Source organism: Gigantopelta aegis, chromosome 4, assembly GCF_016097555.1.
Source record: "Gigantopelta aegis isolate Gae_Host chromosome 4, Gae_host_genome, whole genome shotgun sequence".
Taxonomy (NCBI): Eukaryota; Metazoa; Mollusca; class Gastropoda; order Neomphalida; family Peltospiridae; genus Gigantopelta; species Gigantopelta aegis.
The window spans coordinates 104,383,572-104,399,036 of NC_054702.1; the positions used below are offsets into that span (position 1 = coordinate 104,383,572).

Genomic DNA, 15,465 nt, shown 5'->3' on the forward strand with positions numbered 1-15,465 from the left:
AGGACTTCCTTTATTTTAAAAAATGTAATAATTATAAAATTAGTTCATTTTTTTTATTTGTCATGTAATTTAATTTGTATGTTGAGGGGCCCCCTGAACCTGAAGTGCTCCAGACCCCCCAAGGTCTAAATCCGGCCCTTACTCTACCAACTGAGCTAATAGGGAAATTCCCTCATCTACTGCACCTTATAGGTACCAACACTGCTACATGTACATATCAAAGGCTGTGGTATATGCTGATGTGTCTGCAGGAGAGTTCATATTTAAGAGATCATTTGTTATGACTGAAAAAATAGTATTTGGTTTCATCACATTTCTTATCTAATGTTCTAAACTAAATGTGAGATATGCTGAGATTTCATTCATCAAACATTAATTTTCTTAGAAGTGACTGGGTTTTTTTTCTTGAAAACATTTTATTGCATAAACAATAAAAAGTAGAGTAGGCACAACTTTTCCAGCTTACCATAGGCCCTCTTTTTTTAAAATAGCATGTTAATTTTCTTTCTAAGTACGTACTTATCTTGTTCATATAGTGAGCCACTGTGTGAACGTAGGTGTAATAAAATAACCTTGCTGGTTGGTGATTTACCATGGTGCTCAGCGAAGCATGACGACCATGGTTCTCAGGTAAGTTTGTGACAGGACAGACAGGATGCTTCAGTCAGGTGACCTGCAGCTAAATTAACCTCGGCAGTCAAGTCACGATTTCACAGGGAATATTTCTCTCCTGACTTGTGCTGTGTTTACAACTCATATCCATGAGCTAGTCTTGTTGACATTATAGCTTCCCAGCTAGGACTGAATGTTTTACATACCTCCTCCTCACTGCCTGCCAGCTATAGTGGACACACTTTTTTTCACAACACTGTTATCACACCTTACATGGTAATATATAGGAGTTGAGACGTAGCCCAGTGGTAAAGCGTGATCAGTCTAGGATCAATCCCCGTCAGTGGGCTATTTCTCACTTCAGCCATGACTGGTACATCAAAGGCTGTGGTATGTGCTACCCTGTCTGTGGGATGGTGCATATATGCTGCTAATCGGAAAGAGTAGCCCATGAAATGGCGACAGCGGGTTTCCACTCTCAATATCTGTGTGGTCCTTAACCATATGTCTGATGCCATATAACCGTAAATAAAATGTGTTGAGTGCATTGTTAAATAAACCATTTCATTCATGGCAATAGATATGGCTGGAAATAGGTACAGGATGGAGGTTTCATGGGGAAATATTCCTGTACCATAATATGTTTAATATAACATTTTATTTCACAGTCAGTGTTGCATGAAATGTAATGATGTGTTTATGTAATTAATGCTTTAAGAATTTAGTAATTTAGTATGTAAAGATTTTGAAATCTTGAGACTGACATACACTGGGTTGGGGTGTAGCTTAGTGGTTGACCACTATTAAAATTATATTTTATTTACATAGTTCATGATGTAAAAAAAAGAAAAAAGAAAAGAAGATTTATATTCTGATCATTTACAGTACATGTTTATATGGTGGAATTATAAGCTCACCCTGTACATTGCCAAATTAGCTAATTGCTAATTTTTATACAAAATGGCTTACAAAATTTAGTCTATGGCTACAAAATTTAGTCTTTGGCTAATAAAATATTCCCCAAATTAACCACATTTTAATAAATTTCAAGAAATTCTCTACAATTCTGAAAATTGATTAAACCAAACTTTGTCCCAGTGTGAGCCCTGGCTCCGTCTATCTACATGTATCTGCCTGTCCATCTATCAAACATACATTTTACCAGACCTTTTTTTGCAGTGCTACAAGATATTGAGCTGAAATTTGGTGTATAGCTTTATTATGAATTTGCTCATAGTTGACAGAGGAATGTCCATTGAACTTAGGAAATTAGATAATTTGTTGGGGTTTTATTGCTTTAGCAGTACTCTCAGGATGTTTGTTTCTAGAAATAAAGTCTTTCATAATAAGTTTAATTAACTTAAAAAAACAAAACCCTGACTGTTTTATAAGGAATATTTTCTAGACCTTCATGCATTGAAAAGGAAGCTTTCCACTTCAAAGCCTTGCCCCATATTAGATTGTGATATGCTCCACATTGGATGTGCAACATTGTTGTAAAGAATTATTTTCTCCACTAATCAAGGTTATTTTGGAAGTGTCTGTCACCTCGCAGCATTCACAAACAAAAACAGAGAATGGCCTGTCTGTCCAACTAAGGCTGGCCTCTCTGGGTCAAACACTTCTGAGCCATTGTTAGAAATCCTGACAACATTTTCACCAGGTGCTTGGCATGTTTTTCTTTGTGCTGTCCTAGTTAAATGTTATGTCATGTTATGAAGTTTATCTTGTCCTCGTCATGTCCTGATGAAATTGTCTTTTCTAGTTAAACAGTTTAGGCGCAAAACGTGATATATCCATTTTTTCATTTTCGATAAAAATGATTTTTTTAATTGGCGTATATCGCGTTTTGATAAAAAAAAAAAACGGGTCTTGCCCAATACAATTTCATACAATAATGGCTTTAACAAAAAAAAAGAAAGAAAATAGTTTATATCGCGTTTTGCACCTGAACTCTTCATATATACATGTACTCTTAATTGTATCTGATCCCTATTATGTCATGTCTTAAAATAGTACCTTTCCCAGTTACCTGTAAATACTTGTGTGTTACAAAGTTAATAGGTTTTGTCTCATTAATTCAGTCATGTCATGAACAGAGAACATTTTGGTTTCAAAATTTTGATTAGTGACATTTGAAATTGAAAATTGATTACAAACTACTATTTAATATTTTAAAATTGCGTAGTGATTTCTAAAACTTAAGTAGCAAATCGTGATGCGACAACTGAAAGAAAAAAAAGGTTCCATGATGAAGTTCTCATATGTCTGAGTTAAATCCTGAATGTCGTGTTTTGTTTCATTTCAGTTACATATGTTGTGTCATATGAAATGTTTTGAAATTTTAGATAGTTGTAAATACATATGTGTATATTTTGTGATCAGCATTTGTTTTCTCCCAGTTAAGTACATGTATCAAGCTAATATGACATTCCCCCTCATTCATATCATATTTTTAACTTGTGTTCTATGGCCATCCTGTAGATGTGTCAATGCAAAAGAAAAGTATTAGATAATTGTATTTGATATTTTTATAAATGCATTACATTGTATATCTTACTTGAAAACATCTACAAAATGTAGCTAAGTGGTTAGCTGTTATGACTATAAATATATACAGAGCTTGCACCTGATTAGCTATGCAGGCCGACATGTACATTTGTGTGCAGTTTTAGTCAAAAGTAGAATTGCTGGAATGAACATAACCTGTATTGATGATAGAAAGGTTTAACCATAAAGGGTCTTAAATTTCACAGTAAAATGTTTGAAGTAAAGAATGAGTGTTAATATGTAAGGAAAATGTTGTATGCCATGCAATATGTAATAATCGTTTGTTATATTATTCTGTCCATGCATCAGTGAGCACACGACAATGAATCTGTAATTTTTCCATGTCAAGCCATTCAGTGTTCAATAGCCATAGCGTTAATAGGTGTGGACTCAATGGGCATTCCCATACAATCAACTTATTCACTATAGCCTGAACCTGTTCTGTTTAGATTGATTGAAATGGGTAAGAGCATAGCCGTGTACAGGTACCACTAAAGAAATGTATTGTTAGTCACAGTTAAAAATAGAAGCAGAAATTTCTGTTTTCAAAACAAGTCTGTTCTTTGTCAGTATACTTATAAAACCTAGTCATTAATGTTTTAAAAAACTTTTATGATCTAGTTCCAAATTTTAGAATGTTCAGTTGTGGTTCAATGGGCGTGACATTCTTGGTCTCCTTAATTGGACAGACCCAGTTAGTTTGTCCTATTCCAAACAATACTGATAATTGAAAGGCCTTGGCATTGTGGGAAAGTTTTTCTTGTCCTATAAAATCAGTTTATCCTATTCCAACCAGTACTTCACTACTGCCTTGGCACTGTGGGTAATTTTGTTTCGTCCTATAAAATCAGTTTATCCTATTCCAATCAATACTTCAATACTGCCTTGGCACTGTGGGTAATTTTGTTTCGTCCTATAAAATCAGTTTATCCTATTCCAATCAATACTTCAATACTGCCTTGGTACTGTGGGAAAGTTCTTGTTTGCAAAAGAATCATGAATGGGCATGTTTTTGTAGTACATAATAATAATAAAAGGATTTTGAATGAGTGGTTTTAAAAAATGAGGACCTCCATGAAGAGCTCAAACAACATTTTGACAAAGTGTGCATGGAACCACATGTGTAAAGTTAATGGACAATGTATGTTTCAATATGTTTCTGTAGCAGATACATGAATTGCCCTTGGCTATTGATCCTCTTAGCATGCAAGATATGTTTAGTGAGGAAATGTATATAGATTGCATGATTAAACAGTTTGTCTCACATGTCAAGACGGAGAACATACACATGCTAAAATATGATACCTTGTGTCCATTATGTGTAAAAGATCATGATAATGCTGGTTTAATTGAGGAGGACTAGGATACTGGAAACCACTTAGCAGATAACACAGTAATAACTTCAGTTATTTTATAATTGTTTCCCAGATCATTCTCTAGGTTCTCTTGTACCAAATCAGGGTTTTACAGTTTAAGCTGTTCCAAACGTGTAATAAATTGTAATTAACAAAGAAACCCACACAATACAAAGTTAATTATTCTTCTATTTTTGTTTTCCAAAGCAATAGGGTTTATAAAGTCCATCCTGGCTTCTTGAAATGCATTTTCTCGTTCCAACCAGTGTACAACAACTGGCTGTGGTATGTGCTTTCCTGTCTGTGGGAAAGTGCATATAAAAGGAAAAATGGAAAAATAAATAATGAAAAAATGTATGTGATGACTGTGAGTCAGAATGACCAAATGTTTGACATTCAATAGCCAATGATTAATTAATCAATGTGCTCTAGTGGTATTGTTAAACAAAAACTAACTTTTTTTGAAATGCAACAGTACTGGTTTGGTTTTGATTTATTTTTCTATCCAGCACACTCATTATTTTCCTGTATTTTATAAGTGGTTGCTAAAGATTGGCATATTGGTCACTCGGTTAATGAAAGGCAAATACTTGAATCAGCCAACCACGTCACATCGTCTTCCACGAGAGCGTTTCCCTAGTACATACAGTGCATGTCAATCGATTGAATTAATCCTCAAGTCATGCAGAAAAACCATAAATCCTTAACTGGATACATCACCATGTTGGGGAGTTTTTTTAAAGTTTTTTTTTAGATGCCTTTAAAACCTCATGAATTTCCACTATTCAAAGTGTATGCTGTAACTTGAGATTGTACTTTGATGAAGTTTAAATACTGTATCAATTGTATGAAAGTGTTATTTTGAAGTTAATGAAGTTTTGTATAGCATGAATATTGCAGTGACAAAGCCATCAGTTGGGTTACAGGATGGTGAATGCTGCATAGATTTCTTTCCTATTACCATGTCCAGCCTATTCAAAGTGAATGCACAAAACTTGTTCTCCTAGAAACATTGGCTAGACAGCATGATTTAAATTTATAAGCTAAAAAAAAATCAAATTAATAGAAGCCTAAGTTACCTTATTGGCAGGGCACAATATTTCACGAGGTTACGTAACTTTAAAATCACATGACCCGCCAATCGGTTATGTGGTGAACAAATTACGTCCTAAAATTATAAGTACCATATACCAGTAGTCTATTTCAAAATCAGTTTATTTGTTAAAAACATTTGAACTACCAATGTAGCACAGAACCGTAGTTAAGTGTTTTTGGATTAGGTAAGTCTAACTCATCGGTTATGTGAATATAGTTCACATAACCGAACAATCTGTTACCTAATTAAAAACTCATGTGAACCGACTTCTGGTTACCTAAGATGTTGAAATATTGTCCCCTGTATTGGTGTCATTCCATGTCAAATCAACCAGTGGTAAAATAAAATTTTAACCGGTTGCTAAATGGCCATTTCTGAACTCATCCATTAAAATCTGGGCTTGCTTAAACATTGTTAGTAATGGTGTATTACGTCAACACCAAAAATTGCACCCATTCTTTGGACTTGCTTTCAGATACCTCCATTTAAAAATGTTTACAAATTAAAATTCTGCAATCTGGTTTTAAGTATCTATATGTACATCAGTTAAAAGTTTGTTTTGTTTTTAAACAAGAACAAAAAATGTGTGTAGTTGGTAAGTGGGAGATTTTATTCTAAAGCTAGATCTGTATTCTAAGACTGACCTCTGATTTTCTTTTTCATACATGTGAGCGGGACGTAGCCCAGTGGTAAAGTGCTCGCTCGATGCATGGTCAGTTTGGGATTGATCCCTGTCGGTGGGCCCATTGGGCTATTTCTAGTTCCAGCCAGTGCACCACGACTGGTATATCAAAGGCCGTGGTATGTACTATCCTGTCTGTGGGATGGTGCATATAAAAGATCCCTTGCTGCTAATCGAAAAGAGTAGCCCATGAAGTGGCAACAGCAGGTTTCTTCTCTCAATATCTGTGTGGTCCGTAACCATATATCTGACGCCATATAACCGTAAATAAAATGTGCTGAGTGCATCATTAAATAAAACATTTCTTTCTTTTTTCATACATAAACTAACTGGCTTCTAGTAGTTCTACTTGAGACTGGCCCTATGTTCAGAACCTGGCTTGTATTCAAAGATTTATGCCAGATAACTTGATGTTTAATGTACTCGAAACTGATACACCTGACTGAAGTCAGTGTCTACAGTTAAACGTATCAGATTTTCGCAGCGAAACATGTAACAAGGAACTAATGGATGCACATTTTCTAAAGTTTGCGGGTCACTACTCATTTAGTGTTGTGACCTCGCCTAAGTTATACATTATTGTTCATGCATGGAAGAGGAATGTGAAGATATTGATATATACTTGTCAGGACAATCTCATTATGTAGCCAAATGAATAGGAAAAACCACCAATAAGCTTGGTTGAAAAAGGAATACTGAAAGCTTTTGGATGACTACACACTGTAAGAAATATATAATTGCAATGAATATATATATTTAATATTTCGGTTCATTAAATCAAATAATGCTCATTGTCTGTCTCTGTCTTGTTCTTTTTTTCTCTCCCTCTCAGCCCTCTCTATCTGTACCCCTTACATCTCCCTCCCTCTCTCTCTCTCCCTCCCTCTCTCTCTCTCTCTCTCTCTCTCTCTCTCTCTCCCTCCCTCCCTCCCTCCCTCCCTCTCTCCTCCCTCCCTCCCTCTCTCTCTCTCTCTCTCTCTCTCTCTCTCTCTCTCTCTCTCTCTCTCTCTCTCTCTCTCTCTCTCTCTCTCTCCCTCCCTCCCTCCCGCCCTTCTCGCTCGCTCGCTCGCTCACTCACTCACTCACTGTCTCTCTCTTTGTCTCTAAATATAAATGGCTAGTCTGGGACTTAAGTGAAGAAATAAAGACATTTTTGTTCATTTATACTTATTTTTATTGCAATTAAGGTTCAAGCATGCTATCCTGGGCACACCCCATAGCTATCTGGGCTGTGTCCAGGACAGTGGTTGGTTGTTGGTGGTTAGTGAGAGAGAAGTCAGTGTACTGTCCTTAAATCTACTTATTGAGTCCCTCTGAGTGGAAGTCAGTACTGAGGTGTGAACCAAGTACCTACCCGCCTTCAGTCTGATGGCTTACCCACTATACCACCGAGGCTGGTAATAATTACATTTCTTTTGCCTCATGGGTTGTACCTAAGTGAACAAATAAGTACATTTTTTTTCCTTCATTGGTCGTAAGCAAATGGTGGTGACACCCTAATATCAAATATTGTAAATTTAAAATAAACTTTGAAATCATACATGCTCCATTGGTACATGTATACCTGTAACTATGGACTAAACCAATAACACAAAAATGGAAAGTTATTTCAGCACTCACAACTACTCTTTTTAGATTCATGTCATGTCTTAAAATTGTTTAACTAAACTGAAAATGGAAATTTAAGCCACACAGTTCAAAGGTTGCCTTTGAAAAGCAAGAGAAATATTGACTTGTTCTCGTTTGTAGGTCATAGAGTGAGGCAGAAATGTAGATTTTTCTTAACTCGACATGTTCGCAAGAACATTTGTGATTTCAATGGATAAAACAGATTTTGTAATCAGTATGATTTGCTATTTTAATTAATGAATGTAAAACAAAGTTTCTTTCCACTTTGATTTTCTCTCACATTACATAATTATAATGTAGTCTTTAAGAAGACACCTCACATCAGAAATAATTTAATCTATAGTATCACTTACTATCTGTCTTAGAAAACCACCAGTTTTTAAAATCTAAAACCCCTTCAAATAATTCCATGTAAAATTTATTATTTTCTTATTTGTTTAAAATGAAATTTTATTTTTTGTACCTATTTGTTTAAAAATATCTGTCGCCTAAACATGTATACATGTATTGCAGGTTAGTGGCTAAAATGGACCACATTTTGAAAAATGCACACAAAATGGCAACCTGAAAGTGAACGAGTATTGCATTCTTAATGTGTCAATCAAAGGAATTTTGTTTTTTTGTTCTATACTCCCTACAAAAAATAATTGAAGCAAATGAAGTTTTTTTCCATATATATAATCTTTCGAACTGCATGTTGATTTACTTTAACAATGTTGATAATATATCATACGCATATATGCCTCTTCCAAACCACATAAAAGTTAGTTTGTTTTTTGTTTAATGATACCACTAGAGCACATTGTCAAACATTTGGTAATTTTGGCATATAATCTTAGAGAGGAAACCCACTGCATTTTTCCATTAGTAGCAAGGTTTTTTTTTATATGTATTATCCTACACAGGATAACACATAACACAGCCATTGATATACCAGTCATGGTGCACTGGCTGGAAGGAGAAATAGCCCAATGGGCCACCGATTGAGATTGATCCCATGCAGACTGACCACACATAAGCGAGCACTTTACCACTGCAGTATAATAAAAACACCCTGTTTTAGAGTGCAAAATTAAATGGGATTTATTTTTGGTGCAAATGTTATTAACTGGACTATCAAGGGACTATCATATTAAACTTTATTGCCTTAAGCTAATTTCTTGAGAAATGGTTTTGCTCTGAATTCCAAAAAAGTATAGGATGCCAGAAACGGTTCCATAGTTATATACTAAACGTCAAAAGAAATTTACATCATGGTTACATTATACTTGTAATTAGACTACGTTTACTTGATTAAAGATGCTCAATTCTGTGAAGTGATAAACATCAACCTGTATTTCTACTGCATCTCTGTGTTATCTCCTTCATATAGTACAAAATATTAATGTTACAGCTAAAAATTATATTTGCATTTTTTTTTTTCATTTTCTGTATCTATTATGCCTGGGGTTTGTTGCATCTTAACATCTCGGTGGATCCATTTAACTTTTGATGGGTTTTCTCTCGTTCCAACCAGTGCACAACTGGTCAAAGGCCATAGTATGTGCTTTCCTGCCTGTGGCAAAGTGCATATAAAAGATCCCTTGCTTCATTAGGATAATGGAGTGGGTTTCCTCTGATGACTGTCAAAGTTACTAAATGTTTGACATCCAATAGCCGATGATTAATTAATCAATATGCTCTAATGGTGTCTTTAAAGAAAACAAACTTTTTGTTGCATCTTGTTTCCCATGTATACATGATTTAAATAAAAATTTATTTTGTGGGTGATGGGCACATACAATTATTAAAAACTGTTTCAACACCGCTACCCTTTCATGTGACTAATTTTGTAACAGCCCTATTTTGATGGCGTTATTTAAATTTGACTGCTCTTGGAATTGCATAATCTGCTAGCATTTGGCTGGAATTTGATAAACATTCTCAACAGCTTTGATGAGTTCAGACCAAGTTAATTAGAAGATAAAAGGTAAATACCGACACCTGCTCCCCTGTTCAGTTAACACTAAACTTACATAAACTGTGACCCAAATAGTTTTACATAATACCTGTTAAATTTCATTGGCCAAAGTATGCTTGTCTTATCTGATAAATATATCCCACTATTTTCTGACGCACGTTTTGCAGAGAATGTCTGAACCGTTGCCCAGGGCAGATGTGCTTGAACCGCAAGTGGAAATGATCACGTAAACAGAATAACATACCTTACCTGGAGCACCCTGTGTGTATAAACAATCACCTAAATATGCATGCCTTAAGACAATCTTCTGTGTTATTCGCTGGCAGAGTGACAAAATAAAAGATTAACATTCAATCCATGCTGTGATTTTCTGTCATTTTCACATTATTAATCTACGCTTGATCTGGTGTTACAAACTGAAGAAGAAAGAAGAAGAAAAAAACATCGCCTGTGGCATGATATTGTTGCTCATGTAATGTGAGGTTACGGATTCATGCTGCTGTTGTTGTTATGATTAGAAGCTTGTTATTGTACCTTGCAGTATTATACAGATCCTGCATAATGTGTTATGTCAGCTATGCGTTTATACATAATGGTTTTTATTACTTTTTTACGCAAGCGCAGTATTTGTGTTCAGAGTCAGTTGTTATATTAATGGGGGGAAAATTTCAAAGTAGCTTAGTATCTGTGCATTTTATTCAAACTGTTGATGTGGTTTGCAAATCAACAGTGTAACTTCATGCTATATAATTTAGGACAGGTGGTTTGTAACTTTTCAAGACTTATATTGTTGTTTATATTATATGGATCCAAAATAACAGCAGCTGTATTTAAAGAGTGATGTTGATATTTAAAAAAAAAATCAATCCAGCACAACTATAGCAGCTATAGTGCATTGTTTTAAAGACGGATGATAATATTTACAATTATTGTTCAAAATTGTTATACCAGTGCAGTGTTTGTTACAAAATTGGTAATGGTGTGTCAATGTTTTTCAATGAGAGATGGATTTAATTGTGCTGTTTTATAATGTGGTTTTTCAATGAGAGATGGATTTAACTGTGCTGTTGTTTTATAGTGTTGTTTTTCAATGAGAGATGGATTTAACTCTGCTGTTTTTTATAACAACCTGTGTTCTTGTTGATATATTCCAAACTAGAATTTGTTTAATAACAACTCCCAAATATTTTGACTGTTATGCATTGCATGATACATGATTACAAGATGCATGGTATGTGCGTACTGTCGCTATTCACTTTATGATTGTGCCATAACGACTGTGTTATTCTACCCATTATGAAAATATTAGTAATACCTACAAGTTTGGAGAAGTTCCATGGTGCAATATGACAGACTCATTAACCAGCCAGGTTGGATGAACACACATACCATGTGTCACTGGTCATCAGGTTTTCTCTGTGTCATGGAAAGGGGTTATATATTGTGACAGGAATCTTCAGCCGTCTGTTTGACATCTCATTTGACCTGGGTGGTTATCACAATGCTGGTGTGAGCCACAGGTTGTTGATTGTCTCTTCACATTGGGACATGTTTGACATTCACGTATAATTAATGTTGGCTGATTCATGCATGTATTCATGAGTGGTTCAGGTTAGTTCAGGCTCTGACAGCCATTTTCCACAATGTGATACTCCTGTGTATTTTGTCCAGGTGATGTAGCTGTATAATTGGACCCATGAAATGATCGGTAATCTATTCTCTACGTGCTCTGGACAAATGTTTCTTTCGAATCACACAAAATTAACTTATTCTCGGGTATTGACTTTTCTTTACATTTCTTTGGTGTGCATTGACAGATGGACGTTTCTATAATCAATTCATTACTTGTGTGGGATCCAGGTTTTTTATGTATCATACAAGCTAAACGTTATGTGGAATATTGACTTTCATTAACCCATCTGTGGTGTACACTGAATTTCTTCAATATTTACTGAAAGTTTCACTTTCATTGAAGAAAGTGTTTATCTTTTCTAACTCTAAACATGAACACTGCAATGGAGTATTCAAGCTAATTTTTAATTGCCAAGCAGTTTGGGAATATTATTACATAATTATTCAACATGGCTATAATATATTCCACACCAACGAAGGATGAAATAATTGCTGTATGAAATAATTGCTTTGGTATCGGAATACAGTGTGCTTCAGTTTTTATCATTTGATTTAATCTGATACGAGCTATAGAGTTTCTTGTGTTACCAGGAATAGGACTTGACTAACTTGTACTTGTGCACTGCAATGGCTTGCTTCATGTCTGTGAATTATCATTTGTCTGGCTATACAGCAACCCCTGGGTTATCTGCCGTGTAAGACCTGGACATTAACTTTTGATCCCCCGTGGAAGTGATGCTTTGTGTGGTCTGATTGTGAACCGGTCTTCTTCATCATCGTTTGTGCTGGTCTAATTACGATGTTTGTGTACGTTGTTGGCAGTCATGGCCAGGAGCAGGAACTACAGCAACTTGATGTGCGAGGTATTTCAGGTGAGTCCATCTGGTGACAGGGCTTCATGACGACTGTTCTAAAATAATCAACCACTTCAAAATGTGTGAAGATTATCACATAGTATCTCAACAGTTTAATAAATTTCATACATCTACAGGTATTGCCCATGATTACTCCTTATTTAGTCATTAGAATAGTATGATGTTTGTTTGTGTCTTGTTTGTGCATATGTTTTGCATCCAGCTCCGTATGTGGAATGTCTATATGCAGTAAAGTTTTTATCTTTATCTCTACTGTCAAACTAAATTATAGTGGAGGGACTTAGCCCAGTGGTAAAGCACTCACCTGATTCACAGTCAGTGTGGTATCAACCCCCATTAGTGACCTATTGGGCTATTTCTTGTTCCAGCCAGTGGGCCATTACTGATATATCAAAATCCATGGTATGTGCTATCCAGTCTATGACATGGTGCATATAAAAGATTTCTTGCTACTAATGGAAAAATGTAGCAGGATTCCTCTCTAAGATTATTTGTTACAATTACCAAATGTTTGTCATCCAATAGCCAATGATAAATAAAGCAATGTGCTCTGTTGGTGGTAACAAAACAAACTTCTTTTTTCTTGAGGACAGTTCTAAAATAATTATCGGTTTCAAAATTTGTAAATGTTATTACGTAGCAGTATATATTCTGTATACAAATTTTAAAAAGGTAAAAAACATTTATTTTGGTTAATGACACCACTAGAGCACATTGATTTATAAATCATCGGATATTGAATGTCAAACATTTGGTAATTTTGACTTATAATCTTAGATAAATTTCCATTAATAGCAAGGGATCTTTTATATGCACCATCCCACAGACAGAATAGCACATATTGCGGCCTTTAACATACTAGTTGTGGTGCACTGGCTGGAACGAGAAATATCATAGCTGATGGGGATCAATTCCAGACTGACCACATATTAAGCGAGCGCTGTTACCTCTGGGCTACGTCTCTTAAAATGTTCTGAGGTTAGGATAAACAAATATTGCTTTCCTTTCCTTTACTTGTCTCAATCAATTGTTGCAATAGCCATATTATGGTAAACACCAAATAACCATAGTTTAAAATGTGCTCAGTTGTCATTAAACAGCAGGTTTCTCTCTAGGCCTTTCAAAATAATTACATATATGTTAAACACTGAGTAGCCATAGTTTAAAATGTGCTGAGGTGTCATTATATAGGAATAGGACCAGCCTCGGTGGCGTCGTGGCAGGCCATCGGTCTACAGGCTGGTAGGTACTGGGTTCGGATCCCAGTCGAGGCATGGGATTTTTAATCCAGATACCGACTCCAAACCCTGAGTGAGTGCTCCGCAAGGCTCAATGGGTAGGTGTAAACCACTTGCACCGACCAGTGATCCATAACTGGTTCAACAAAGGCCAATCATTTTATAACTTGGCAAAGGCAAATAATATTCCAATCAAACTACATAGCATCAAAACGAAATATTCCCTTAGTAGAGAGTGAAAGCTGTTTGACTGTTACCGTATGGCACTGTACAGCATAGTTTTGTGCAAAGACAACAACTTTATTTATAAACACTGACAACAGATCACTACGATAAAACTGAAAGTACATGTATCGTCGGTTAATCACATGTTTTGCCGCCATATTAATACATGTAAGGAGGATAACTCTGGAAAAATACATTGGTTTTTGTACCAAATGATGTGTCCCTATTGCTCTAGTGAACTGCAGAGATCAGTCTATTTTAAGGGAAAGCTCAGTAATATTCATGAAGTTAATCACCGACAAAACATTGTTTGAACAACCATTAATGCCAGTGACCAGATTTCAAAATAAACTCCGGCAACAGGTAGTTAGTATTGTTTACATTTTTGCTATTAGTGATGACTGTTATTTTAACTAAGTGGACTGTTGTCTTGGCATATGAGTGAGATCGCACGCCTTTTCAAATAACCGAAACCATTATAATGCCAAAAAAAATAGGTTATAAAAAAATGAAAGTGTCAAATTAACATATTTGAGTATAAATACAGGGCATACTTCAACAATAAAACTTGTAAAATAATCCCCAAAACAGTAATATTTTTGGGTGAAATTTTTTTCACCCTCTTATAAGTCGACCCCCCAAGTTATAAAATAATTTTTGGGTGAAAAAAATTCGACTTATAGGCGAAGATATACGGTAGCCTATGTGGCGACAGCGGGTTTCCTCTAAAAACAGTGTCAGAATGACCATATGTTTGACGTTCAATAGCCGATGATAAGATAAAAAATCAATGTGCTCTAGCGGCGTCGTTAAATAAAACAAACAAACTTTATATAGGAATAGGATATGATGACTATATAGCTGGATGGACAAATTAAATATGCGATATTTTCAAATAGTAATCTTATTCATCATTTAATAGTGACCTGGCTTAATTTATACAATGCCTTTAAACTGATATCCCATATAGGCTGGAGAAACATCAAATGTATCTGATAACCGATAACCGTGGTGTCAATGCCAATTCAGTCTCTGTCATTACCATTTTCATACTTTTATTTCCCAGTGGTGATTATTCCACATTCCTTGATAGTGTGTGGCATATTTCCTAGGTTTCTTTGAAATTGGATTTTTCTTCAAGGCTGAGTGTAACGGCTGTGCATGTTTGAGCTGTGGTGTTGCGACCATATCGAGTCTTATATTGATCAGTCTGAGAACACGATCCATCAAACACTGACCATAAGCCTTTGGGCTGTAACAGACTCCATAGATCCACATCCAAAAGAAGTACAATTGTTGATTTATCTCCTACAAACATTCAACCATGTCTCGCTTAAACAATTATATTACCATTCTCTATTGATTCTATTGAAAAGTTCAATAGTTTAGGTTCAAGAATTGATGAATTGTTGTTCTTCTTTGTTGCTTCACTTAGAGTGGTTTGTAGGTGGATGAAAACTCTGAAATAGTATCTGAAGACCGCTAGCACTGTTAAACCAATCACAGGGAGGTTTAGGATTGATCCCTGTCAGTGGGCCCATTGGGCTATTTCTCACTCCAGCCAGTACACCACCAAAGGCTGTGGTATGTGCTATCCTGTCTATGGAATGG

The 15,465-nt window shown here is 35.5% G+C and overlaps 1 protein-coding gene across 5 annotated transcripts in view; it reads left to right on the plus strand.

The window, feature by feature from the left end:
• The window catches only part of LOC121371653 (MAGUK p55 subfamily member 5-like), a 69,973-nt gene that overhangs the window by 12,647 nt on the left and 41,861 nt on the right, over positions 1-15,465 (plus strand). Inside the window, exon 1 of one of the 5 annotated variants that reach the window (XM_041497700.1) lies at positions 11,092-12,388. The exons of 3 other annotated variants lie outside the window; for them this stretch is intronic. In XM_041497700.1, coding sequence (XP_041353634.1) covers positions 12,316-12,388 — 73 coding nt within the window. In that variant the 5' untranslated portion in view covers positions 11,092-12,315. Of the gene's footprint in view, positions 1-11,091; positions 12,389-15,465 lie in introns of those variants that run through there. One more of the 5 variants, XM_041497696.1, reaches the window with a different exon arrangement.